The 27,033-nt window shown below is 39.8% G+C and overlaps 1 protein-coding gene across 6 annotated transcripts in view; it reads right to left on the reverse strand.

Moving 5' to 3' along the window:
* Positions 1-27,033, reverse strand: part of FGD4 (FYVE, RhoGEF and PH domain containing 4) — a 108,979-nt gene that overhangs the window by 20,360 nt on the left and 61,586 nt on the right. For 4 of the 6 annotated variants that reach the window (XM_069807586.1, XM_069807590.1, XM_069807589.1 and 1 more), the window contains exons 2-4: positions 16,969-17,133; positions 9,159-9,339; positions 5,741-6,227 (exon numbers count right to left, since the gene is read on the reverse strand). In XM_069807586.1, coding sequence (XP_069663687.1) covers positions 5,741-6,227; positions 9,159-9,339; positions 16,969-17,133 — 833 coding nt within the window. Of the gene's footprint in view, positions 1-5,740; positions 6,228-9,158; positions 9,340-16,968; positions 17,134-26,426; positions 26,515-27,033 lie in introns of those variants that run through there. The other 2 variants (XM_069807591.1, XM_069807592.1) reach the window with 2 other exon arrangements.

Here is a 27,033-nt window from a genome sequence, read left to right on the forward strand (position 1 = left end):
AATGTAAAATTATGAGCTGCTATGAGAAGTTACTTCAAAACAAACAATGAAAGCACAGCCTTCTACAGTACTAAAACACCAGAGAAATCCCTCATGCTCTCAAATGTCACGTTCAACAAAATGACACTTCCATTACAAGATTTTTTTCTTCCAGATCTAGTGCTAGCGCTGAAATGTGTTCACATCTAATGACAACCCAGTCTTTCCTAAGTAAATGGCAGTCTTATCACGGTGCTTATGGGAAAGTAATGGCTTTCTAGACAAACCATAGAAAGTCTTCATAAAGAAAAATAAAGAGGAGAGCTTGAAAGAGTTATTTCCGATTTCAAACTGCACACTGCTTCCCACAAGAGTATGATAAACATTTGCAAGTACATTTATAAAGACGGTTTGCAGAATACTGAATGCTAAAGTACAGTCTTTTCATTTAAAGGACTTCAGTGGCTTTTTTCCCTTTCCAGTATTCAATAAGTATTCCAAATTTGAACACATTTCAATTCTAATCTGCAGTGTTAACAGTCACACTGCTACACGGCAAGCCTCCTCCCTAAATACAGGCTTTCAATAGTGACTTCAAAGCTGTTCATTAAATCTGTTTAAATCAGCATAGCAACCACAGTAACCTACAGAATAGCATTTTAAGTGCTGTCAAGAGACATTGCAGGGAGCTGGAGGATTAGCTATTACAGCTACAGCATACCGTTTAGTGCAGCCATTTACAAGGGATCTCACATGTGGACTTGAGGCACAAAACCACAAGGCTACTGGTTCCTCAGCAATTTTATTTTGGCTTCTCTCCCCAAAACCCCACTTTGTCCCCAAAGCACAGCTACAGAACCAATCTGCAATTTTCAGAAGATTACTTGAACTAATTAAGAGAGGGGAAAATCATGCATAGCAGACTCAAAAATACCACACAAAATAAGCAATTCAGAAAAAACATTTAATCCTTACTCCTAAATCCCTCTTACTCTCTCACTATACTCTGACCCCAGCTTTCCCATCCTCTCAGTATCAACCTTACAAATCTTCCTAATTTTTAAACCTCAGCCTCTTTTCTATATCAATCGCACTACCTGACACAAGAATCTTCTACATGGGAAAAAAACCCACACCACTGATAAGTTATCTTTTAATCACAGTGGCATGTTCTTATGCCAGCATATGAACATCCACCCATAGGGTTATACCAGCGCAAGAATAAAATTGTATCGCTAGTTTCCTTTTAGGGAAGACCTCGGTTTCCCACCTCACCATCTCAGTATCTGCCCATGTCACATGAACGCCCAGCTGTGTTTTCTACTACTAGCTCCATCCTCCTCACTACTCATTCGCCCACTTCAGTGTCTTATATCCAAAGAAAAGTACCTGGTTTCCACAAGGTCACTCCAGTTTCCTTGCTGTCACAAACAACAGGTCATGGGTTATTTTGTTAATTGTGGCATCTGTCTCCTGAGGAGCTTTTCTTGATGGTCCTGAGCACATGGGGTGAATTTGGACCAGATGCATGGGTGGACACATGAGTCCTGGCCACGCCGTGCTACACAGCGAGGCACATTTGGTGGAAAGACTCACCGTTGTGCAAAGCCAGTGCTGCAGCTGGCATACGCGGGTGTGTATACAGATATATATTTATTTTCTGCTTTCAGGGAATTCATTCACAGCCATCCCAGCTCCGCCACGCACGCAGCACACTGTGCTGCACCACTAGCTGCACCCTTACCCCCAGCTGCCCACCCACCCCCACCTTGAAGCAGGCTCGCGGGGAGCAGCCAAGCTATGGGCTCAGGGCAGGCAGAGATCCAAGAAGGGGCTCGGCTTCTGCAGACCCAAGTTTGGCTATTCCAAGTAGCAGGAAGCAAGTCTTACAACATAATTTGGAAAGAAATCCTGAATGATGTTTGTGACAGTGACAATGACACAGAGCCATTCGTTACTAGAGCTTCAACAAAACAGCCTTAAAAAACCTCGTAGAGATAATGGAGGAAAAGTCTTAAAAGAAAAATCTTTAAAAACCATTAAGTTAGTATTCAACTTCTGAGAACTTCAATGCTTCTCTAAAGAACTACTGTATCAAATCTAATCATTAACAGTAAAAGGGAATTTTAATTCTCTTTCAAGTTACAAGTTAAGCTTTATTTTCACAGGATATAACCGTAAATGCACACATCTCTTCTCACAAGTAGGATAAGATAATAGAAATGAAACTATACCTAACAACATGATAGTGATGCTAAATATTATTCACTCCTATTTAGGTGTAGCCCTTGCCCCAAGGGCTTTGCAGTAATATATTAAGCAACACAGATGGGGTGAGAGATATAGAGTATGAACAAATATCATTCAACCCATGTTGTGCTTGTTTGTTTGTAATGCTGAGTTTGGTCTCAAGTAAGAGTGGGGATTTTCTCTTCTAAAACAATTCATGTCATAGCTGCTTCATGACCCAAAGCTTTCTCCCTAAGTACTGGGAATATAAATGTAAATTTGCAGCAGAATTTAAGATTTCCTTTAATCTCTTGAGTCCTCAGTTTCTGAAATCAAAGAAAGCGCTAAGTTGTGCAAGACCTGCAATGAAAATCCTGAGTGCTACTATCAGTGTCTGGCATATTAACTCTCTGCAATGGTCTATTGCACAAATGATGGGTGAGTTTCTTGCACAGCAACCAAGAAAAGCAGTAAAGATCCTGGTACCCCTAACGAAGTGATTCTTCTCAAGAGGATTTCCACATTTATATTGGGTGCTAAAGATACACAGCTTTGTTTGTGATTTACTATTGCTGAAGACCACCATTAAATTGTAGAACCAGGAAGAAGCTGGTAGAAGCTCTCAAGTGTTGCAACAGTAAAAGATTTCTTGGCAGAAAGTTAACTTTGCAACAAAGTTTCACCCTATTTAAATCAAAACTTCACCTTACATTTACAAATACACATCTCCACCAGGTTTTGCATTTGAAACATCAGAGCCCCCAACATTGCCATTAAGAGAAGACATCAAGTAAGGACTTTATATTAAAGATGCACAATGGATTCTTCTCCATCTGTGGCATGCATGCAGTCTATATCCCCATTTCCTACCAGTCTCACAACAAATACCAAAGCATTTGTCTTCTTGTCTTCAGTTAGCACTAGCAGCAGATTTCTCACAAGATGTTATTCAGGAAGTTAATTGATTGGGGTGTTCTTGTACTATTCAGCCACCGCGTTTTAGGCAAACCAACTTTTATGACAGAAGGTGCTTCTGCTGCAAGGCAAGAAACTTTTCACTTTTAATTGTCTTTTTGCTTGTGATATTTGTGGTTTGTGACTATCAAATTAATTCAGTAAATAAGAAAAATAAAGCATACTCTACTTTGGTCATTTGGGGAAAATGTTTCAGAACACTGCCAAATTTAGTGAGTTTTGTCTCAACTTTTCCAGAACCTCCAATAATAATCTGACTTTAGTCAGATCTATAGTCGTAAGGGGAAAAAAAATAATTGTAAGAGCAACATTATTTCAAAATAAGCTTTCTTTTCCGAGTCTAAAAAGTAATTTCTGCTCTAGTTTTGCACCATTCCCCAATTTAATTCACCCTTTCCAGCAGTGGACTTGGTTTACTTCTGCTGTACATGTATGCATTTACAAACAGATAGCATCGCTTTTTTTCTCTTCCCTGAATTAGGAAATACGGCATGCAAGAGACAAAGAAGATACTTTGCATCAGTATCAAAACACATATATCAGATGCATAATTTAAAGTTTGTCTATGACTCACATGCATCTGCTCCTATTGCTTTTACTCAATTGTACCTACACTTGCTTAATTAAAAAGGGCAGAAGAGTGCTGTTAGTCTGTGCAATGCAACTTCAACTGGACTGCATCCCAGTTTTAAGATTCTTTACTAAGTGGGCGCTTAGCAGAATCACAGAATGTCTAAATGCTCTTACCTCTTCCCAATGCCTGCTTGGATGCAGAAACAGCTTAAAGCTCCACCAGACCTCTCCTGTTCCTCATCACCCTCCCCCTATTCCAGACAGCATGGCAGCAGCTACTTAGACCTCCACAGGGCTGATTTCAATCTCTAAGTTGCATTAATCCAAACTAAATCAGTGTTTGATTTTGTAAAGCATGGCCCTTAGATCAGTCTGTGGTAGACATGCTTCTCAACCTCACTGGACTAAAGGGGATGTCCTTGTATCGCAAGCAGGCTGGTATCTCAGGAAGCGCTGCTGTGACCCACTTCATTCGGTTTTACAGATGCAGTTCGCTCCCAACACTGACCCAAGAGTCATCCTGCACGGGTGTGGTTTGTTTTGGTTTTTTACCCTTCAAGCACCAGCAAACAATATATCTCGTAGCAGTCACATTACACCTCACAATCTGACTCTTGGTCAATATAGGACAGATCACATGTGTTGGTTGCTGCAGCTCAAAGACAGATTTTTGATGAGATTGCTGCCATTAACATTTGCCCAGTTCCTTCCTGGACTTTACAACTGAAGTGCCTCCCATTTCTGCTTTTTCCTGAAAATGCTGCCAGCACCTTACTGCATGACTTGGATTCAAGCTTAACATCGCTGCCCAAGGAGCATTCAGCACTTTATTGGCACAGAGAGGGGAAACAGGCATTACTGAACAGGAGATAGAAACATAATGACAGGTGTGGCAGGTTAAAGGTGCCTTGGACAGCAACCAGGCTTATGTTTAGATGGGAATAATAATGTTCGTTCATTACTGGCAAAAACAACCCTTAAAGCAAACAAGAAAATCCACACAAACCAGCCCCTTCTTGTCGTTACCCAGGATATTTTATCCTATAATACATGAGAATTTGAGACCCACCTTTCCCACACACGGAATTTCCCCTCAAGCGTGTATGTTCGTGACCCCTAGCTAACCAAACTCCAGGGCTTGGAGAGGTCTGTAGTTAACTGATGCAGGTGTACTCCTGACAAGCAGTGATGAGCTTTATCGGTGCTCAGCTGTTTGTTAGGCTCTGCAGTGAAGAGGAAGGCCAGGAGGGTCCGCTCCAGCCCCCCTGCCACGACTCACACATGGCACAGCTGGACCAGAACTGTTAGTGATGTTCACTGGCCACCAATGAATGCTTCAGCATGAGAAGGCAAACTGCATGATCAAACTTTTAGAAGTGGAAATATGCACAATTTTTGAGCAATTAATTTCCCAAGACAGATTTTCTTCCACCCACTTAGTTCCCTTAATTATTTAAAGCCTTCCTTACGAGGAAGCTCAAATGCATCATGATATAAGTTGTTCTTGCTAACAAGGCATATATTTAGTATACTCTGAACCTTGCGTCTATCTGATAGCTAGCAGACTGCCACTGCCTTTCCAGCTTTGACTTGACAACTACATCCAAGTTAAGTATTCACGTGACAGTTCTGCCTGAAGCCCTGTTTCTGCAGTTTACTACACATGGAATTTTATTTTATATACACCACTAACATGTGTCCCTTGTAGTCTGGCACAGCTGAAGCACAGTGCTGAACATGTACACATATTCCAGTTTCACTTTTTTTTAAACCTCAGATAGCTTATGCGAAGAAGGAGAGAGGGGAAGTAGTAAAGGGGGGAAAAGGCAAGCAAAACTTTTTTCCTGTCTTTTTTTCCAGAGAAAAAAAACCAAAAGATTTTCAACGTTCTGACCTGCTCTTCGAAGCTTATTTTTTTAAATAAAACCCAAGAGAAATACAGAAAGTAGTACTATAGCAAGAATGAAAACATTTCTCTTTTTACCTTTGTTTCTACAGGTTGATCTTGCTTACTCATTTCCTCAGTTGGTTCTTCCTTCACATTAGTATTAATTTCTAGAGTTTCATTTTCAGATGGGAGCAGTGTATCACTGCTTCGAGTCCTGTAGCAGCTGTTAAGCATCTGTCCTTCACAGGCAGTCATACTTTGCAATGACTCTCTGGAAGTACTTTCTCTTTCCCCATTTATCAAGCTGCTGTCAATGGCATTATCTGGAACCAGGGTGGATATAGCAGAGCCACGATCTGGTAATCTCCTGTCCTCATCTTCCGTCTGGTTTTGTGCTACTACTCCGTTGGCTGTGTGTAGCTGTACAACCTGAGTTTTGTCGGTATTACTGTTTCCCTGTTTTTGTAGTGGGTGCTGGGAGGGGAGTTTTGGCTGAGGTGATGGTGTTGACCCATATCTTCCTTGAGATTTAGAAATGTGGAGAACAGAGGAATCTTTCTTCAAATCACTAGGATTTAACGGGCTAAAACCACCAAACAAACAAAACATAGATGAGAGAAAAGTTAAACATGGTGTTCTAGAAAACCCCTGGTATGGGGAGTAGGAGAGTTGCACCATATAACCAATTCCGCTCAAAACATTTTTTCCTGTATTAATATTAGGAAGTTCAGGCCACCAAGACTTGAACAGCATTATTCTGTTGAAACCCACGCAAACATGCATCTCTTACTGGAAACCCAGAGTGCCACCCATATTGATTCATTACATCCTCATGTGTCTTGAATCTCACTTTTAAAATGGAAGTCAGCATTATCAGCTACACATAACAAAGGGAACTCAGGCACCAATACATGAAGCAACTTGCCCAAAGAGTCCCAGTAGATTATTGGCGGAAATGGAGACAGACTCATGATCTCCCAAGTCCCAGTCCAATGCTTAAAACTAACAAGCAGCCTGTTCCCTAATTGCTGTTTAATTATACAAAATGCGTGAAAAACGTCCAAGAACATTTAGCATCCCTCTCCTTAGTTCAGCATATTACAAGAGGAGCTTTAAATTCTTACCCTATTTCTTCCCCCAGTTTCCTTATTTAGCAGTGTTCTTTCATCACACTGCATCTTTTCTGAAGGTTTTTTCCTCTACATTTTGTTTCTTCTTTAAACATGTTATCCCTTGTTCATACCTTTCACTATCTCTCTGTTTTATTTTTGAGATTTTGAATTTTAGGCCAATATAAATGGTAGCCTACTCTGTAAAAGTGCTTGGCTTCATTATAGTTTAAAAAAAAAAAAAATTGGAACCAAAATAAAACCTATACATTTTTGTCTGAAGTACATTTAACAAGCCATATTCAACTTGCAAAACAATACCATGACTGTCCTCTAACATACTGTTCCTACTATGGACCATTAATCTTTGGGAAAGATGAAGACTACTTATAAACTGTATGTTTACTCCTTATTTATAAGATGGTTTACACAAATATTGTAAATGTATTCTGCACTTTCGTACCCAGAGCTCAAAAAATATCTTACACTAGCTTTGTCTTCTTCCATCATACAAAAAAAAAATTAATCAGTTTTCCTTTAGTTGTGTAGAGATTATGCCTCTTTTTAAAAATAAGCTTAACTCCAAGATAGAATTAATTTACGCTTTTCAATTGCATGCACACTGCAAAGAGGTTTAATTAACTTTTTGCCATACCTACATGTTTGTGGGCTGTACAGACTAATGAAAATAAGTTATCATAATTGACAATCACAGTTTGCAGTTCATGAACATGCTACCTAGTCATGTGAAGACCAATAATTAAAGGCGAAGTTCACCTTCCTAGAAGACACACATTTTGTGAGCTGAGCTCATTCAAAAAACAGGAATTGCTTCCATGGCCACAGCAGGGTATTCCAGAACTTGGCATGCTAATTATGGAAGTTTCTTATAAGCAGAGATCATAGAGTTGAGGAGAATTTAATTATTAGACAGACATTATTGGGTGTACTTAATGAATGTTGTTGGCCAAAAAGCAACTCAGCTTCCCCTAGCTCCCAAAACAAAATGTCCCTACTTTTAGAAGTCTACAATAAGGAAGTTTTCCTTTATTTCTTTATAGCTTCCTTTATTTGCATAATATTGAAAAAGTTCCTGTACAATGCAGCAGGCATGTCTAGGAGGAAGAAACGTAGGGCCCATTGGTGTAGGGCACAATGAACCTGCAGAGTTTCCTTTCAGAAAGGTTAAAATTGTTTTTCTAAGGGTACCACGCTGTTAAAAAGACTTGGGTGATGCTTTGGAGGAAGACTGGAAAACAAAGTGATAACAGGACTATAGAGACCTGTGCTAGAAGAATTCACAGGACCTCCAGTGCTGCAGCAATTTCTTTTTCCCGTCTTTGAGCAGCTGTCATGACAGAGTGCAATTAAGTCTCTGCCTAATGACAGAAGTTTCCTACAGGTGAAGCTCTGAAATGATTTCTGTTCCACTAGACAAACGCAATGCTCAGCTGCTTCTGTATAAGGGATTAAGTTTCCCCCATCTTAAGGGGAAATTCTTTCAATGAAAGTCTTAATACTCTGGCTCATCAGAAGGACATGCTCTGTTGCACACCATGTATTCACTCCTGTACGGGGCATCCCTTCAGAACATTAGTATCCCGAGGAAACACAAGAAAACCACATCCCAAATTTGCAACACTGAACTGTCACTGGACTGTTTCCTGAGCTGTTCCTCTGTCACGGGCTTTCTGGAGGTTTGCTCTCTTTATACAGAGCAGATATATTCAGAACTTCGGTTCCAGAGCTTATAATGCTTGTCATGTACATCTAATTAAAGACACACAAGTAACACTATTTTGCGAAAGCAGAATTCACTGTGGCTCATGTTTCTCAAAGTTCCAAATGTTTCCTGTAAAAGGCAGTATCAAAACTCATGAACACCAAGCTATTCCACCAAAATCAAGTACTACAAAGCAAACAGTTCAGAGAATGTATGCCATATCAATACAAATAACTCATACAGTTCACCCTCTCCACATGAATGATATGAACAGGTTAAGACTGTATAAAAGGAAAATAAGGATTACAGGTTTCTCTGCTTATAAAAGTAAATATTTTTTTTTCTGCAAGAACAAAATAATTTAAGATTAGCTCCAATGTTTCATTCTAAAATCAGCACTTATTTCGAATTGCTGACATTTTTCAGGATGTTTTAAAAATGTTACATGTTTGTTTGTTTTTTAAAGAAAAATTAAGACTAGCACCTCATGAAAAAGCACACCTTGTACAGGCCAAACATACAACTGGCTTGCACCATTTCAAAATGTGCAGTTTTGCCATCAACTCCTCTGGCAGGGATGGATTTGAGCATTACCGCGGTACCAATGATCTTCCTCACAGGTTCAACTTCCAACAATCCACACACAACAGAGTTACAAACCAATTCAAATTCTATTACATACCTGCCTCCCTCAAAACGATTGATAAGATCTGACACTTTACTGGACTTTTCCTTTGCGACACTAGAAACAGGGGTGGGTGTCTCTTCCTCCATTCTTGGTTTCTGATTTGATAAAGCTTTATGCCTAGGGGTTTGGTATGTAACAGGTGACACCTTCTGCAGATGGATTGGCTTTGGAGGCACTGCAAACAACAACAACAACAACAACAATCAATCGCTCATTAACTGTTCCTTTGAGCTGCCAGAACATATATGAGATTTTTGCTTAAGAACTTACTACAGTAACGAAGAAGAGATGCTCTTGGCTTCACTTAACCTTAAAGTTGCTTTATGAATACAGGGACTTCATATAGTTTTTTATGCACTGTCTGGTATCAGGCAGGCACCTTGCTATATTTCTTGGATAAAAGCCAAACCACGTGCTACTTGAACAAGCTAGAAAATTAGGGAGTTTTCTTGTTAGGTTTTTGGTTTTTTTTTTTATAGTGTACTGTAGTAAACACATATGTGGACTTCATTAAATGCAGGTTTTATTGTAAAAAAGAATTAAGCATAATCAAAGGATCTAGCTGTGCTGTGGAGCTCAAGAGAGATTTAAATTGCTGCCCCAAAACTCTGGTGCTCTCATTCTTTATATTCTCCCTCATGACCTCAATAATAGTCAGTGGAAAAGGTTTTTGCCTTCAGCTTCGAGCTTTCTTTACTCAGTGAACCTCTGTCTATTTATACTGCTGAAAACCTGGCCTCCTGAAAATATTTTTTATTCTTCTTTCTTTTTCTCCGTCCCTACCGTAAGTGCTTCTAATTAGATTGTTAATGATCAGCCACTGTTTAATACAGCAGTGACTAGAACACAAAAGACAAGGTGACACATAAAGCAACTGAAGTCACAAGTGCTGGGGATCTTTAACCTGTATCCCTTTACACGACTGTGAAGCATTTGTGGGCAGCAAAAGCATTTCACAGACAGGGTCTGAATGTGTTCCACTATCAGAGCAACGCACCTCCCGCTCCATCAAAAAGAGACTTAATGGAAAGGTCCTTAATTCCCAAGAACATAACTCTGTTCGTTCCCACACACACTCCCAAAACATATTGTGGGGAGAAGTGAAAGCATTTGATATGAAATTGAAAAATTGAAAAATATCTGCCCTTTAATAAAAGGCAGGCATAAATCAGCAGGAGTAGGCAATGCCCTGCCAGGGGAACCAGCAGCCCCAGGGGCTCGGCTGCCGCTCCACAGGCACCAGCCCTCCAGTAACTACACAGACCTGCCAGGGAGCAAACACAAAGGGGAGCACAGGAACTGGCATTAGGAATCACATGCAACTCTCACAGTAGAAAAATAAGCACTAGTACAAGATATGCAATAGATGGATGCGAAAAAGCCATGTTCCCTGCATCGCTGACTCTAGAATAGCTTGCTGACTTACCCTGGAAAACCTGCACACCGCAGGAATTAGCTTAAATCCCATCAACTGACATTTGAAAGAGTTGTTGAAAAAATTCCTGCAAATATACTATCACCGACTATGATAAACTTGAAGGAACACTTGATTAAGGGCAATTTTCCATCTCTACCTTTCGTTAAATTTATAGGAGGTAACATTCATCTGTGCTTCCAATAACCTAATTGCACTTAAATGGGATTATAGTGACTGCTGCAGTCTCAAAAGTACCAGGAGGTACCCTACGAAGAAATAAATGTATCGCAAAAAGCTTTAGACTTCAACCATATCAACTACAAATGCTGATAAATGAAATAATCAGAGGGAAAAGAAGAGAATTACTGTAGATCAGATGCTTTTACTGTGTATATGTGTATCTTTGGTCCTTTCAAGCTTTATTTTATATTTATTAACATAAGCAAAAAGCAAGTTTGGGGAAGGATGCAGTGCAGAAAGGATGACTTAAAACTACTGCAATTTTCAAGCAGTTACAGTGCAACCCTGAAACAAGCAGAATATGAAATTGTGTAACTGCTGAGTATCTGTAGTAACTGAAGCCCCTCCTGAGAAGCCGCATACATTTGCTCAGCTGCAGCTGCAGTGCAGTGGAGCAGCTTTCCCTATATTCCCTCTTCTCAGCGAGTTTGGAGAAGGTCTGGCAGAATTAGGCCAATGAGCATCAGATAATTGTCCAAGCGCTGAATAGCTTGCTGCACTGACAAAGGCGATGGGACCGCTGAAAAAGGCGACACAAGCAGGCTGGGAAAAAGCAGGACACAATTGAGCATGGGCACTGCCATTCCCTCGGGGAGGAGATGGAAGGGAAAGGGGACGCTGGGTGGATTTACTGACCAGCACTACGCTAGTTTGTAGAAACACTTCTTACTCTTGCAATGGATTTTGTATAACCTGCGATCCTGTGAATTCTCTTCTTTATTAGACTTGTATATCTCTTAAACTCTTTTGTACATCTCATAAAATGTTAATAGTCTCACAAGGATATATTAAAACTACTAAACTGGAGGGAATTAATACTAAACTGGAGGGAATTAATGTCTACTGATAAAGCAGAAGGAATTAGTTGGAAGCTATTTTTATACTGGATCCACTGGGACAAAAATTAAATTCTAGGACATTCTGTGGAGGTATCGCACACTTTTGCGGCTATTACTGAAAAAAGCCCAGCTTAGCAGCATTTCAGTAGGGCAGCACAAGGAACCTCTGGTCAAACTGGACAATCCCAGTATATTGAAAATCCCTATAATGTCTTCAGAGGAGAACCACAAACCAGCCATGCCAATTCACTAATGTAAGATATTTCCTTCTTTGCTCCCCATTACCATCTAACAGACAGCATTTACCCTAATCAGCTGCTCCTGTAGCTACTGTAAGTTTTAGAAATAGAGCAATGAGAAAAGGATAGTCACAAGACTGATGAAAAGAAAAGAACCAGTAGTGTAAAAAAACCTGCAAACCTTCCTGTAAGGTCAGCCTTGTTAACAGGGATTATGGAAAACAAATTCCATTAATTCTCCCCTCAATGTACTTCTGTAGTGTTTTGTTTTAATCAGATTATTTTTCAATGTGCACACAGCAAGGATCTTAAAGAAAAAAAAAAAGATAAAAGAGTGGCCCATTGTAATACCCTGCATAATACAGAGCTCTGTTGGGAGTCTATAAATACTCTTGTCTCTATACTGTAGAATTTTGAGGTCATTAGGAGATACGAACTGCATATTCTGCCCAAAGAAAACCCCTCAGTATACTCAGGTAGCTGCTACTATATAACGCTAGCCAAACCACCTAATCAAGAATTAAGCTGCAGTGCCTAGTTGTGTATTCAACTTTGTACATGTACATAAGGAAATGGGAGGATGCATTTAACTTCTGCTGGTTAAAAACACTGCTACGCTTTGATTCAATGAAAATACACAGTTAAAATTTCCTGTGGTAAGCAACTACAGCTCTCCTGGCTAAGTCACCCTTCATCACCTCCTTGCATACTTGATCATCTTCAGGAAGATCAAATGAGCACAGCTGGATAGATACCAAAGATTTACACTCCCAAGAACAGTACAAAATAACTAGTAACCAAGACTCGGCAGAAGGAGAGGAAAGTCATCTCCTCTTTAGGATGTACATTTCCACATTTTTATATCACATCAGAACAAGTATCTTCCAATAATGTATTAAGAAAGAAGACCAATAATAACCAGATGTGCTTTGTTCTCTCGTTTCTCTTCTTTCTGGAGATAATGTTTGGGATTTAGCAGTTTTGTTGATAAAAGAGACATTGCTACACATCTCTCCAAGCACCACTGAGATTGGAGAAGCCTAGCTAGAAACAGCTCTCAGTGTTAGTTCAATTCACCTTTAATTGTAGAAGCTTCATTTGTCAGAAAAGTACAGTCTACATCCCAGGCATTTAAGAGGTCTTTCAGCTTTTCTGGGCCTAGGCCACTGAATACCTTCAAAACCACAGACTATATTATAATTAACTGAGAAAGGAGGACAGAATTGATGCTACACAGTAGGTAGCTGAAACTGACTGCTGAAGTCTACGTGTTGAATGCTTTGCATCCATACTGTCCTGGTTTCAGCTGGGATGTAGTTAACTGTCTTCCTAGTAGCTGGTACAGTGCTATGTTTTGAGTTCAGTACCTGAAGAATGTTGATAACACTGATGTTTTCAGTTGTTGCTCAGTAGTGTTTAGACTAATGTCAAGGATTTTTCAGCTTCTCGTGCCCAGCCAGGGCACCTGGCCCAAACTGGCCAACAGTGTATTCCATACCATGGGACGTCCCATCTAGTTTAGGAACTGGGAAGTGGGGGGGCAGGGATTCGCCGCTTGGGGACTGGCTGGGTGTCGGTCGGCGGGTGGTGAGCAATTGCCCTGCGCATCATTTGTACGTTCCAATCCTTTTATTACTACTGCTGTCATTTTATTAGTGTTATCATTATCATTATTAGTTTCTTCTTCTCTGTTCTATTAAACCGTTCTTATCTCAACCCAGGAGTTTTACTTCTTCTCCCGATTTTCTCCCCCATCCCACTGGGTGGGAGGGAAGTGAGTGAGCGGCTGCGTGGTGCTTAGTTGCTGGCTGGGGTTAAACCACGACACATACCATTTCACAGCAGCACAAACCAGGCCGTCTTCTGGAGTGGAAAATCACCTCCAACCCAAACAAAAATTCCTCTTCAGCCTCAGCAGGAGATTCACAAGTACTCCTAAGCACTCATTAGAAAAATTTAAATGAGCAACTGATGCACAGTCTTGAACTGACACGACACTTCACTGCTTTGAAGAAGTGTTGACATTTCAACATATTTTCTATTCTACAATAAAACTGCCTGGTACAGACAACAGTTTCATTGCCCAGTATTTAGTAATTGGACATCATCTAAAACTCATGCAAGAGGTTCAAAGAGTAGGCAATAGAAGAAACTAGAAAAAACTGGTCAATTTGTACATGTCCCTCTACATGCATTCTGCTATTGCTAGGTTCAGATCGCTGCCCAAATATTTGTAGGTAAGGGCAAATTTCAAATTATCTAACAACTTGCTTCCTCTCTCATGCATCATATTTGCTTTGGAACTCAGTAGCATATTTTGCTATTTCCAGTAACCACTTCTAGTCTGTATTAGTCCATGTTATCACAGAATGCACTGCATTGATGCAAAGGTGGAGCACCATGTTTCGCAGCTGGTACGGACTGTGACTGCTTTTCTCCACAGTCCTGATTTCTTTGCTTAACTTCCTCATCGGCTTTCAGTCAGTTTCAGGCTTTGTTCCAAATTTGCAAAGATTTTCATGAATCAAACTGTACTCAACACAGAAATCTGACATATGAATTGCTAAATTGTTGATGGAAGGAATTACTGGGGAACAAAAATTGCTCTTTTACTGTCAGTGTATCAGACAGATAGTTTGTTTTCTCCTTGAAATGCCTGGGGAAAAAAATGAAAATGAAAAGAAAGAATTTTATATTGGAGTCTGTGCAGAAATTTATTCACTTGATCTAGCTACCTTAAGTGATCCGTTTCCAAATATTTAAACTACTTCTCAGAGACCAAGTACAGACAAAACAGGTTCAGAGTCCAGGGTTCACTTCAAGTGCAGGACTTCGGACATTCTTCCTCTATATTAAAGCTCCATTTCCTCCGTTAAAGCTAAGTTTACTAAAAAAAGCTGTACCCCGCTTGCAATGCAACCTCAAAGTCATCTTTATATCTCTCATTTTAATAATATACATCATGGTAGGTTAGATGAAGGTCATTTTGCAGTTAGTTCATCAACAATCAAATATACTGGCATTACAATTCAGGTCTGTCATCTCATTTCCTTTCACCATGAAAGAACAGTTAGTATTTGCATGACTAGAACAACCATTTGGATAAAACATTTCCTCCCACTATAAACCAAAAATGTTTCTGTACCTGTACATCAAAAGCTGTCTAAAAAAAAAAAAAAAAAAAATCAGCAACCACATTTAAACCAACAAACTAGAGCAATTTAGTTTGCTTGGATCGTTTGGACTCCCAAGCACTTATCTTACTCATTCTATTTTGGTTTGCTTCCATTAAATAAAAAGGCCAAAAAGATATACTACATAACTTCAATATGATGCACATATTTAATAGAAATAAATGGAGAAATACATAGACCCATGAACAAAGCAGGCACAAAACACTGTTTACAACAGTATTACTGAATATAATCTATACAGCTGCATTTCTTAGACTGCAACACTATTCCTGGCTATGCCACATTTTGGAGCAAGCAATTTTGACAAACACAGAAGTCATGGCTAGGGAAGAGCAACAACAGCTGCATAACTACTTGAATGAATGGAGTCCAATAATATCCAACTCCTAATTTATCTAACAGCTGAAATTTATAATAAGTGGGCTGGCTTTGTTTTTGTAAGGCTTAAAATCTTTTTATTGATTTCCTATTTCTATTTATCCATTAACAGATTTCTAAAATATTTTTCCTAGGAAGAACACATGTTCTCATGTTAACTTAGTTTCAGAGAACACGTTTCAGAGACCTAGGAACTGGTGCAGAAGGACTACTCAGATAAGTAAAGTTTACATATGACTGATAAAAACACCTTAGTTCAGGGAACAGCACTGGCAAAATTTCTATAAAAACAAACAATACAAAACCCACAGCTTTAGTTTGCTCTCATTCTCCCTAAGTAAACAAAACTTTCTTGACACCCCAATAAATTTCTTCCCTCCTTAACTCTAAGATGACCTTGGGACTGATGCAAAATTTTTCAATATGTATTTTCCATTAATTGATACAGATACTGTTAAATCCACTACATGATGACTCTATGCAATTCTAGTTTCTCTATGTGATTAGATGTGATCCAGTTTTCTATAAGTAATTCTAGTTTCTGTCACATCAGCAACATATCTTAGAATCCAATTCACTGAGCAGGATCATAGTATCTGTCTCCTAAACTCACTCTTTTTGTTTAACTTTTGAAATGAATGAAGTTCCTATTGCATGTCACTCCTAAAAGACATCAGTCCAAGTTCACTTTGAATCCAAGATTTCCAGAACATACTGACTCTTTGCTGTGATCACCCTCAGCAGAATCATCAATATTCCTGAGAAGACCACATAAAAAGATGGCTTGAGGTTTAGATGTATGAAGTCAACATGTAGGTTGACCTATTTAGCTTCTAAAAGTGAAGATATTGTTTATGGACAGAAAGAAGGAAAATCTACTTCTACTCTGCAGACATTATTGGTCAGCTTTTACTGCGTAAACACGAAGTTCCCAATTTTCCACATACTTCTGCAGGAGGGCTCCTCTCAAGCTCTGCTAGAACCCCAAAGGCCCTGAATATCTTCCCCACTACCCCTGCCTTGAAGCCAGCCTGCCAAACACTCCAATTCAAAAACAGAATCAAAACCTTCCAGCTCAAATACAGTAATTCTTTTGAAAAATAAGCCCTGGCAATAGTTTGATACAAACAAGAGGCTTACACACATTCTCCCATCTCTACCTATTAGCCACTTCTTGGGCAGAGAACGAATTTAACACTTGCTGCCTGGCAGTAAGTGCACAACAAATTACTAGACATTTGAGATAAGAAGTGTAGCTAGACCTATGAGCTTGTAACATATTAGTAAGTCCAACTTTTCTTCTGAGAACCTGTTTCAGCAAAATACTATCAGAAATTACAGATTCATAAAGCATTTACAGAACACTCATATTTCAGTAGCAAGCTTTTATCCCACTACTTTCTTTCTGACAAATACAGCTCTTTCAAGGTGCTCTATTTCTCTTAAAGTCTGAGATGAAGAACAACTTCCCTAACAAAAATATTTGAGACTACTTACCTTGTGGCTTTGGATTTGAAGCTGAACGTGGGGACTGTTTGACTGGCACACTTCCATTTATTCCCTGAGCCGCTTCATTGTGTACATTCTGCTCAACTAGCCTGGTTGTGGCACTCGCTGTACAAGACCTAGACAATATTAAGGACTTTGGACAGATGCTGCTGCCTGAAAAACAAATACATATAAAAAAACAAGAGTTAGAAACAGGATTAAATATAAGGTAGAATGACTATAAACACATTTATTAAGTGCTAACACTTCTCTATAAGAAAATTAGAATACTCGTCTTCCCTTTAAGAGTGTCTCATCCTAAAAACACACTTGGCCTTTCGCTGAAGTTTATTGTGTTGTTTAAACCTTGAAGAGCTGGATATGAAAAAAAGACTTCCACCATGACTCGCCTAAGCTCTTCTATAGAAAGATTGCAATCTCTAACAGACTTTATCCTATCTGAATTGTCAATGTGCTTGTTCAACAGAAGAACTATAGAAAAAACCAGCATTTTTGTTCAGCCATTCTATTTCTGTATTCAAAGGGTTCACAAAATGCTATACATTCAAATAGTTTATTTTATTACAGAAGGTAGCATCCAAAAATTAGCTAAACATATTACAACTTTTTTGTAGGAAAGAGTTCCTATTTTAAGTTAAAAAAGAAAAAAAAAAGAGCAAAGCACAAAGCCAGCTGACTCTCCTATTTCATTTCTTCCTAGCAGAATGGAACTTATTCTGATTAAGAGGATCAATATGCTGCTACTGGTAAGAAAGCTGGAAGAAAATATAAAGCAACACATATTCAAACAATGGAAATGGTAATAAAAGCACTTGGCCCAGATAAAAAGCATCCTTTAACATCTTTGGAAATCTGAGCCCTGGTTTCTAGCCAATGAAAGATATTACCTTCCAGGTGACGTAGACAAGAAAATTGTGGCAGAAATACAAGTCTGTGGTGAAAATTCCTGTATCTAGTGTATTGTATGTAAGTGTATTATAACAAAAGCCTCAAACACGTCATTTTCAGCACATTACAAAAATACCAAATACTTGCTCCACAATCAGCAGCACGCATTCAGTAGGTCTGTCCATTTAAGTAAGCAGTAACACAGTCTACCTTTTAGAAACACAGTTGTCACCCTGTAAGTACAACTTAAAATCCCATTAGATATGCAAAAAGTCATACATGCTGCAAAAACCTGCAGCGTTTACTGGGCTGATCCTATTGTGATTATTTCCGACCTGATTAAAAAAATACTTGCGTATTACTGCTATTCCTATGCATTATAATAACTGAGAAATTTTACTTGAAGTCAGAAATGCAATGCGCAACAAAATACTACCAGCCAGTTACTGTGCTGACTAGTATATGATTAATACCACCTCTTATAATTGGGGATGATTAAATACACTGAAGAATAGAGAAAGGTGGGGAAAGATTTTAAAAAAAAAACTTAAAATGGGGGCAGGCAAGAACGTAAGCAAGAAAGAGGAGGTAATAAATAACTAACAGAAAAGAGAAATAAACACTGTAAATTTGATAAGCACTTAATTATTTTGCTTATCTGCAAGGAAATGAGAAGCTAGAATGCTTGCAAACATGCTTGCATCTGCAAGAATGTTTGAAGCGAGGCGACGCATTATCTATTTTTTCAGAGCATTCTAATTAGAAACAACTTGGAGCCATGAACATTTAGACAAACATAATCAGCCAGCTTGAAATGCCAGTAACATGAAAAAAAATGGCTTCTTTATATTCACAAAAGGTTAAACTAGTGTTTTAGTACTGGATAGGTCCTCCATCAACAGTTCCACAAGCTTCAGGAAAACAATCTCAACACCATTAGGTCTCCGTTATATTTATTGTCAGTCCCAATTGTAGCACATAGTGCATCTACACTGTTCCAGCACTGTCTAATCTTTACTGCTATTGTGATTCCGCCCTTAATCATACATTCTGAATGAAAGAAATGCAGAATTTCTGAATGTAACCAAAGTCTATGGGAAAAGAGTCGTTCTCTTGTGACTGCCAGGAGGCAAAATTTAAGTCTCAAATTACTCTTAAAATTATATAGCTATGTATAACTAGTGTGTTAAGTCCCAAGAAGAACTGTCATAATGGTTGTGGTCTTGATGTGCTACTGCTAGATCTTTTCATGTAAGATCAGTGCAAAGCTTCACACTTCCTCCTCATCCCTGGATATAGATGGAGGTTCAGCTAATAGTCTGCCTACCAAAGCTTTGGGTTAGCCACTGTAACCTAGCCGTACAATCTCCTGGTCAGTTCAGAAGAGCGCTAAGTAGCACTGACGCTAAAAGAGACTAATTCAACCCAACCACTTACCCATCAACTTACCAAACACTACAGGAGCTGTAGCAAGGCCAGGACAAGAGTGAGCAGCTTCCTGAGCGCAAACAAGAAGGCAGAAAACAGCCTCTCACCTGGGCAGTTACAACAAGAGATTTGTTGAGGCCTGAGCAGGAAATCTACTAAATTGGGTCATGGATTTTGCCCACAATTGTGTCCAAACCTGCCCTCAAAACTAAGTTTCTAGTAACTTGGTACCTACCCTTCACAGGTTTGTCCTGTTTGTGAGAGGAACCAACATGTTACTAAAAGGCTTATACTGCTGATTCATACCTAAACACATTTTTAGAATAACTGGACTAAGCCCAAACTATTTGAAAATCAGGAGTATGGAGGAGGAGCATAGGAAGTCTGGAGGTCCAAGTTTCTCTCATGGGGGGGGGAATCTATCTTCCTCCAAATTCTATTAAATGCTATCCTCTCAAGTTAATTACATATTTGTGTTTTGATGTATCTTTACCTCTCCCATCACAGTGGCGATAGAGATGTGAATGCTTTGCAGCTGCAGAATAGCACAAAAACTTCCTACTGATATTCTGTTCTGTGCAGATGAGCTCTAAGGGTTAAACATCAGGCCAGCCTTTACTGTGGTGAACCACTGCTCAAACACTGCAAACAGTTGATAACCCAATGCTGTAAAAAGGGAGAAAAAAAAAACCAAAAAAACTTTTGCTGAAGTCAGGAGGGCTGTCTCGCTAAGGAAATTGTTTTTCTTTCTGCAAGAAGGTGCTGGCCAGAAAAATAAAAGGCAAATATCAGAAGATTTAGAATTATCTTTGAAAAGTGGAATCTTGGCAAAGCGTAGGACATAGATCAGGTTCTATTAAAGGATTAGTTCAGATACATATGCTGGCAAAATGCAAAAATGTAGGGTTTTTTTCCTGCAAAGCTATTCTCCAGAAACAGGCAAAAATATTCTAAGTTCAACAGAAGAAGGTAGACAACTTTCTGGGAATAATGAAGATGTAAAGCATATAAGACTGTTATTTCTCAGTGCCTGAGAACATTCCTAGAACTACCAAACAAATATTATCCTCTCTTTCATAGCATTTATTGCATGAAGTAAATAAATCTTGCAAGTCAATATGGTAGGTATAAATTGTAGATAGCAAAAAGCGTATTGATACTGCTCTTTTGGTTCAATGACCCCTGTGAACTCAAAACATCTGATGGTGAAGTTAAAGAGATGAAACAATGTTGCACTTAAAACTGACAGGCCAAACACTTGCTACACAATAATTGCTAAGAACTAAAAAACGTTCAACTTCTTGGTACATATGCTACCTTACATAGAAACACAGAGCAGAGGTTTCCAAAATGTGGTATGCGTAACACCGAGTATGTGAACCACTTGCAACAATACATAGAGCAGTAACACAGAAGGAGAACCGAAACAAACTTCGGCACGTTTAACTGTGCAGAACACACAAAAGATATCCTAAGAGAAACAACTTTGACTTTTTGAAATAATTTCATTCCTAATAAACTAAGGTGGGTTATGCAGAGCGTCAGTGAAACTCGAAGCAGGTATGTACCTGTATCTGCTTGGTTTAAGATGAGACATTACTGCACTGGTTTGGTTTGTGGGTATTCATGAGACTCCAGCATTCAGTGTTGCCTTTTCTATGCTTTCTCAAGCTTTACAGTTGTGCGGGTTGGAAGAAACCATGCATCTTTCCCACAGTACCTTTCATTTTTAGACTGGAACAGAACTTGTAGTAACTGCTACTAAAGAACTACAGTTTGCCAAGTTACCAGCTATAGATGCCACCACATTTACATAGGTTACCTGCTTCAAGATATAAAGTCCGAGCTTTGAAGCACAGAAATATTAACAAAATAAGATTTATCAATAATTTCCTGATCTCAGTCTCAGTATACTGTATATCATGCAAAGTAAAGGACCGAATGGCGCATTTCACATTCGCTACAAATGTCCTGCCAACACTGGCTACAGCAGGCAGACTCAGTGTGCCTTAGTCTGTTGTCCTGTCTGGCTGTGATCTTTGTTCTTTTGGCCCTGATCTAATAGTCATTTCCATGCAGGCAGACCTGCACATCTGCTGTGAATCTTATTAAAATGAGTAAGTCAGCAATTCATGGGATTATCTTTCAAAGTTTGTCTAAATTTTGGATTAGCACAATAACATAACATGCACTGCTGGCGCTGTTCCAATAAAACAAAAAGGACTGTACAGGACTTCAAATGGCTTTTTCCCCAGACTGAGCCCAAAAAACTATTTCCTTAGAAGTAATTATGGTTTCTCCATGCAACATGCACTGACTACAGTGCATTCCGCACCAGAGAGGGCACATTCTGGAGTTGGGAATATGGAGAGGCAATGTGAGGAAAGGAAATGCAAAGCAAGTAAAAAAAAACACCTTCAGCATGTGAAGTCTTTAAAATCAAAGTTAATTTGATAGAAGTCCAAGTGGATTACACTATGAATGTTAACTGGTCATGTAAAATAGAACAGAAGAAGGAACAGTGGACAGCTTTTTAAAATTTTATTAAAAAGGCACAGTTTTGACCCTTCCGAGAACAAGGGCCCCCGCAATCACCACCTTCTACACCTTTTCCCTACAGGACTACTGCTTTTATACTGTCACCCACAGTCTAGCAGTGCCACCGCTCACTAATCACCCAGTTTTTGGAGGCGACTGGTGGTCAACTCGATGCTGAGGCACCTTAAGGATAGAGGAGCTGGAGGGTTGCTGACAGCCACAGGGGTGGAATTACAGAGCACTGCTCACGAGACAGGTTGTGAAGGCTGCAAGTCACGGAGATAATGCGTGACAACCTTAGTCCTGGCCACTGCTGCTGTGGCTTTCTACTCCGACCTCTTCCCCCATCGCAGGGAGGACAGGCAGCAAGCCTTCAGGCCTTGCTACTGACTGAGCAGCTGCTTCAAGCTGGCAGGACCCCCAGAAACCTGCCACCGCTGCTCCCCCCGCCGCAGCGCAGCAGGGCTGCTGGAGGGAGCGGGCAGAACTGCCCAGCGCAGCGGCTGAAGCACGCCGGTCTCTCCCTTCACTGGAAATCGCTGATTTCGAATGGGCTGCCAATGTGCAGCTTGTGGTTTGAAAGCAGTAGCTTATGACTGAGAGGTCCTGTGCCAAAAACACAGCATCTCTTACACTAAGGTTCTTATGAGTCACCTACACTCATACACACTGGGACAATGGCTTTGCTAATGGTAGTCATTCGTCAACTATTTAATGAATAATAGAGGTTTCTTATATGAACAGAGACAAGCAACTGTTCAAGCCACATCTCCAGAAAGACATATGATTGAAGGGAGAGAGCTCGGAGCATGAGGAGTTCTGTTTACAGGAACCAAGCACGGCTCTTTCACATACTTAGTTCCTGTATTACAAAACATTCCCTCAAACCCTTCTTTTCACTTTGGTCTTTGAACATGTATTATCAAGCCCAAAATCTAAAGAGAAAATATGCAATAGTGTTCTTTTACTTATAGAGACTTTTCATGGCTTTTTTTTCTGTAAAATAACGTCAATATCTCTTTCAGCAATTTTGGACAATATTTTTTTCTTTCTTTTTATTAAGCCTATCTACAAGACTTAAGGGTGACCACAGTTCCTGACCCTACAAGCCACGTACCATGAGCTTCATGTAGTTAAGAACCACAAGGTTACCACCAAAAAAACACCGAGAAAGAAAACGGGTACAGTAAGTAGCAGCAGCTTCATCGCTCCAGGATAAGGCAGGGTAAGTTGATCCTGTAACCAGTCAGTTACGTTGCTGTTGCTGTCTCATTTCTACACCAGGTAGCTTCAGGTAATTCCTCCCTCCTTGTCAGCACAGCCTTTTGCCAGTGCCATCACACGATGGCAACTTTCGGTTCAAGAACTGCTTCTCACGTGGCCGTATTTCACAAAGTCACAGGACTGTCCTGACTACGTACGTCAACCTCTTTTCCCACCGCCATCATGGGAGCACTGGTGAGCCCCGTATCCGAGGGTCACTTCCTCCTCTTCCCACGAGCTCTTTACAGCTTCCTATGCGTTTGATGAAGGAAGGGGCTGAGTAAGGTCTGTGTGGCTTTCTTGAGTTCCTGCTGCATTAATAGCCATTTTGATTATGGACCCTAGCACAAGAAAAGATGAACAGGACGCACCTCCACCGAGTTTTCCCCAAACTATTTTTCCCTTTTAGTTTTCTGTGTAGAGCTGTGTGAGGTGAGCAATGTCCCCTCAAGTGTTACTTTATTTAACACTGAAATTTTTTCACTGAGGTTTTAATTGACACCAGTGTGTTTTGCACAGATGGCAATCATCTTTTTTTAAATGTCCCAAGCTCCTACTTACTAAATAAGACACCCCATTTGTATAAGCAGACTCACTGATCACAAAAGAATGACTTGTCTGAGCAAGGGCTGTGTCATCGAGCCCTATGTGTTTCTTTCGCTTTATTTGTCAAGTCCTAAGATGATTTATTTTCTTTGTCTTATCACATATCAGATAAACAGCATGACACCATGCTGGGCAGCACAGTCTAACTTCTTACTGAGGCACTGCTGGGGTCATGTGAAGGAAAAATGTAGGTGATGGTATCAAACCACTGGAAGGACATATTAACATATACTTACAGGCAAGTGCAGTGATACCTCAGACAATGACAAAAAGACCTCCCCTTCTATAATTGGTAAGCCATTATAAAATAACAGTGTTTAGACTTTTAGACAAATACTAAGGTTTTAAAAAAAAATTGATACATTTGGTCTAACTAGAAATGTCACCATTTTGCTTAGCATACACTGCTTCAGAAGACTTCTCTAACAAGTCAGTCACTGACATTTTCAACTTCTACTCTGCCTAGTTATTTCTGTACAGTTATTTTGTATTCACCTCAACTCAACTTAGAGCTATTTTTAAAAATATCTGTATGCTTTGAGACATGAAATCAGCTGCTTCTGTTGATAAAAGGACTAAGAGAAGCGTTTTTAGAAACAGGATGCTAAAAAAAAACCCCAAAAACCCAAACAAAAAAAAAAGGAGGAGGAGGAAAAAAACCCTAATTACAGAATGTTGAAACTGTAACTGACCTATTATTTCAGAAAATCTGAGCAGAAGTTGTATAAACATACACACTCATAGCATTCAAGTAATTTAAAGATATAAATACATAATATAATATATATCCAAAATGCAGAACAGCCAAAGATCCAAACAGAAGTCAATTATTCAATACAAGCCAACAAAATTATCACTGATAGATGGAAACTGCTTCCCACATCCAACTGCTGAGGCAGTCCGTGCGTCCGGCCAGCATCTGACAACCCAAAGCCCGGCCAGCAGCCAGCTGTCACGGACAGAGTTTTTCCACCCATTCCCTTCCCTCCCTCTGGCTGCCTGCTCCCACCACTTTCTGTGCATCAGTGCTGGCATGCATTTAGTCCCAGGATGCAATCCGGGAAGATTAAGCAATCAGAAACGTAACCCCGCAAAAAAAAAAAAAAAGCAGCCAGTTTCACGCATTCGTTCACCTTAAATGCACTGGAGCTTGGGCAAAGATGCTAATTTATTGATGGGGAAAGGAAGACAAGACTCCCTTTCTAGAAGCAAGTAGCCACTAGATAATGTTAATTCTGTTGAATCACATCTCAACGGGGTTCGAGCAAACGGGGGGGGGATATCAAAAAAATATTCTCTAAAAACACGTGGCTCGAAATTTAAAGTAATATGCCCTAATCAAAGGACAGGCTGCAGGGTATTAACTGCACGATAGCATCACAACAGGCTACCAGGCACTACTCCCTGTTATGTGGAAGATTACAAGTAAATATAAAATCATGAGCTTGATGAAGAACAAAGCGCGGCTGGAGAGAAACACGCAGTTGCTCGTCCCTGACAGCAGCACCAGTGGTGCAGCTGTGCGGCACTCCGGCTGCTCGGTGGCGAATGCCTTTCCTCCCCCAAGCCAGGGGCAGGCAGCCTGCTGTCAGGCTCCCCAAGCACTTCAGTCTCCCTGCCAAGTAATTAACAACCATCATCTACAAAACACAGAAAAACAAGCAGCTCCCTGGGAATGCTCACTGCACCAAAACAGAAATATAAAGAACCCAAAGCTGGACACTTCACAAGAATTCAAGTGCTTCCTGCTTTTGACCTGGTTGGGAGGAAAAAAGAAAAAAAAAAAAAAGGAAGAATAGCCACAAAAAGCCTAGTTTAAGTACATTTAGGGCCTTCCTGTGAAATCATTCAAGAAGGACCTTCCTTGTCCAGTCCCTTTAAAGCCTACCGTAATTATGCCAGCTTTTACATTGTCTCTTGTCCATAAGGAACAAAAGAGGGATCACTATTTCACCCTAACTCATCGCTTCATAACCATCCTTATGGAAGGACGTCAAATACAAGTTGCCTGGAATCCAAATGGGGAAAAATCCCTTAGCCCTAAATTGCCAGAGATGACCACTGTTCACACTGTCCACCGAATTCACTCCAGATTGACAGACCTGCACATCAGTACAATTGCTTCTTGAACATTATACAGATTGAAACGGCTTTACATTTTATGCTATGAACTGGACGAGAGGCATAAAATCAGAACTATTCTATTGTTTAGTCCTCTTTCCTCTCTCTTCCAGACACCCATTTGAAATATACTTTTTTAAAAGACAAAAAAAAAAAACAAACCCACAACTGTATTATGAATTTAAAATGTCATTTCATAAAATTTCTGAAGTTGGAGAATTAAAATAATTTTTTATGCAGTCTTGGATGATTATTTACTGTACTATTCCAAAAAGCTTGATAGTCATATGAATATTTATCTTCGAGTGTACAAATGGATAGGAAATGTTTAAAAAAAAAAAAAAAGTCATGCAATGTAAAAATACATTAAAGCCAACTACATTTCAGGAAGAGAAATAATTTTGTAATAGCTCAAGTTTTGTCCACTTTGCAAACATTTTGAAAATGAAAACGTTTGAAGGCCCCAGGACAGACCAAAAAAAGGCTGCTCAAACCCTAACTGCAGCTACCCAGACAGGGAGAGACAGCCCCCCAGCAAGAGGAGAAAGTTTTATCCCCTCCACCCCTCCACATCCCCATAGCTCCCGCCGCTCACGTCTTACCAGCTCTAACACTCGTTGGGTTTCTCTCTAGGCCAGTGTAATCCCCTGCAGCTAGCGGGCAAGCAGACGGTAGTTTTATCACAGGAGTTTTGTGCTGTGTGAGTGAGCTGAATTGGCTCGTGGATGAGACCAAAAGTCTGCGAAAGTCCCAGGGAGGGACTGGGCAGTCTTTTGGCAGTAACTGCCCACTGGATCACTTGACCCATTGACAGAACTGCAGCCCAGCAAAATATTGCTGAGTCCTATGCAGTATTTACTGTTTTCCTTAGAGCCTTAGTTTTTGGCATCAGAACAAAGAGTATCAAAATACTCATTAAAAAAGGCGGATGGCTTCCATGTTGGGGAACAAAGTTTTCCAAAACGGAGAGCAAATAAAATCTATGAAATTACTCTTAAAACATAACATTTGTTAAAGGCTAAACATTTAATTTGTTTTATAATACAAGGTTTGGCAATATTCCAATCCTTCCCCACCTTACATGACCTAACCCAGCTGTTGTCTCCCCTTCTTTTTCTTTCCCTTTTTTTTTTTAGTAACAGGTCATGATTGTAAGGGCTTTTCTACAAGCAAGCAAGAGCAGTCACGATGTGTTAAATATTTTATGGC

The sequence above is a fragment of the Haliaeetus albicilla genome, chromosome 19 (genome assembly GCF_947461875.1).
Source record: "Haliaeetus albicilla chromosome 19, bHalAlb1.1, whole genome shotgun sequence".
Classification (NCBI taxonomy): Eukaryota; Metazoa; Chordata; class Aves; order Accipitriformes; family Accipitridae; genus Haliaeetus; species Haliaeetus albicilla.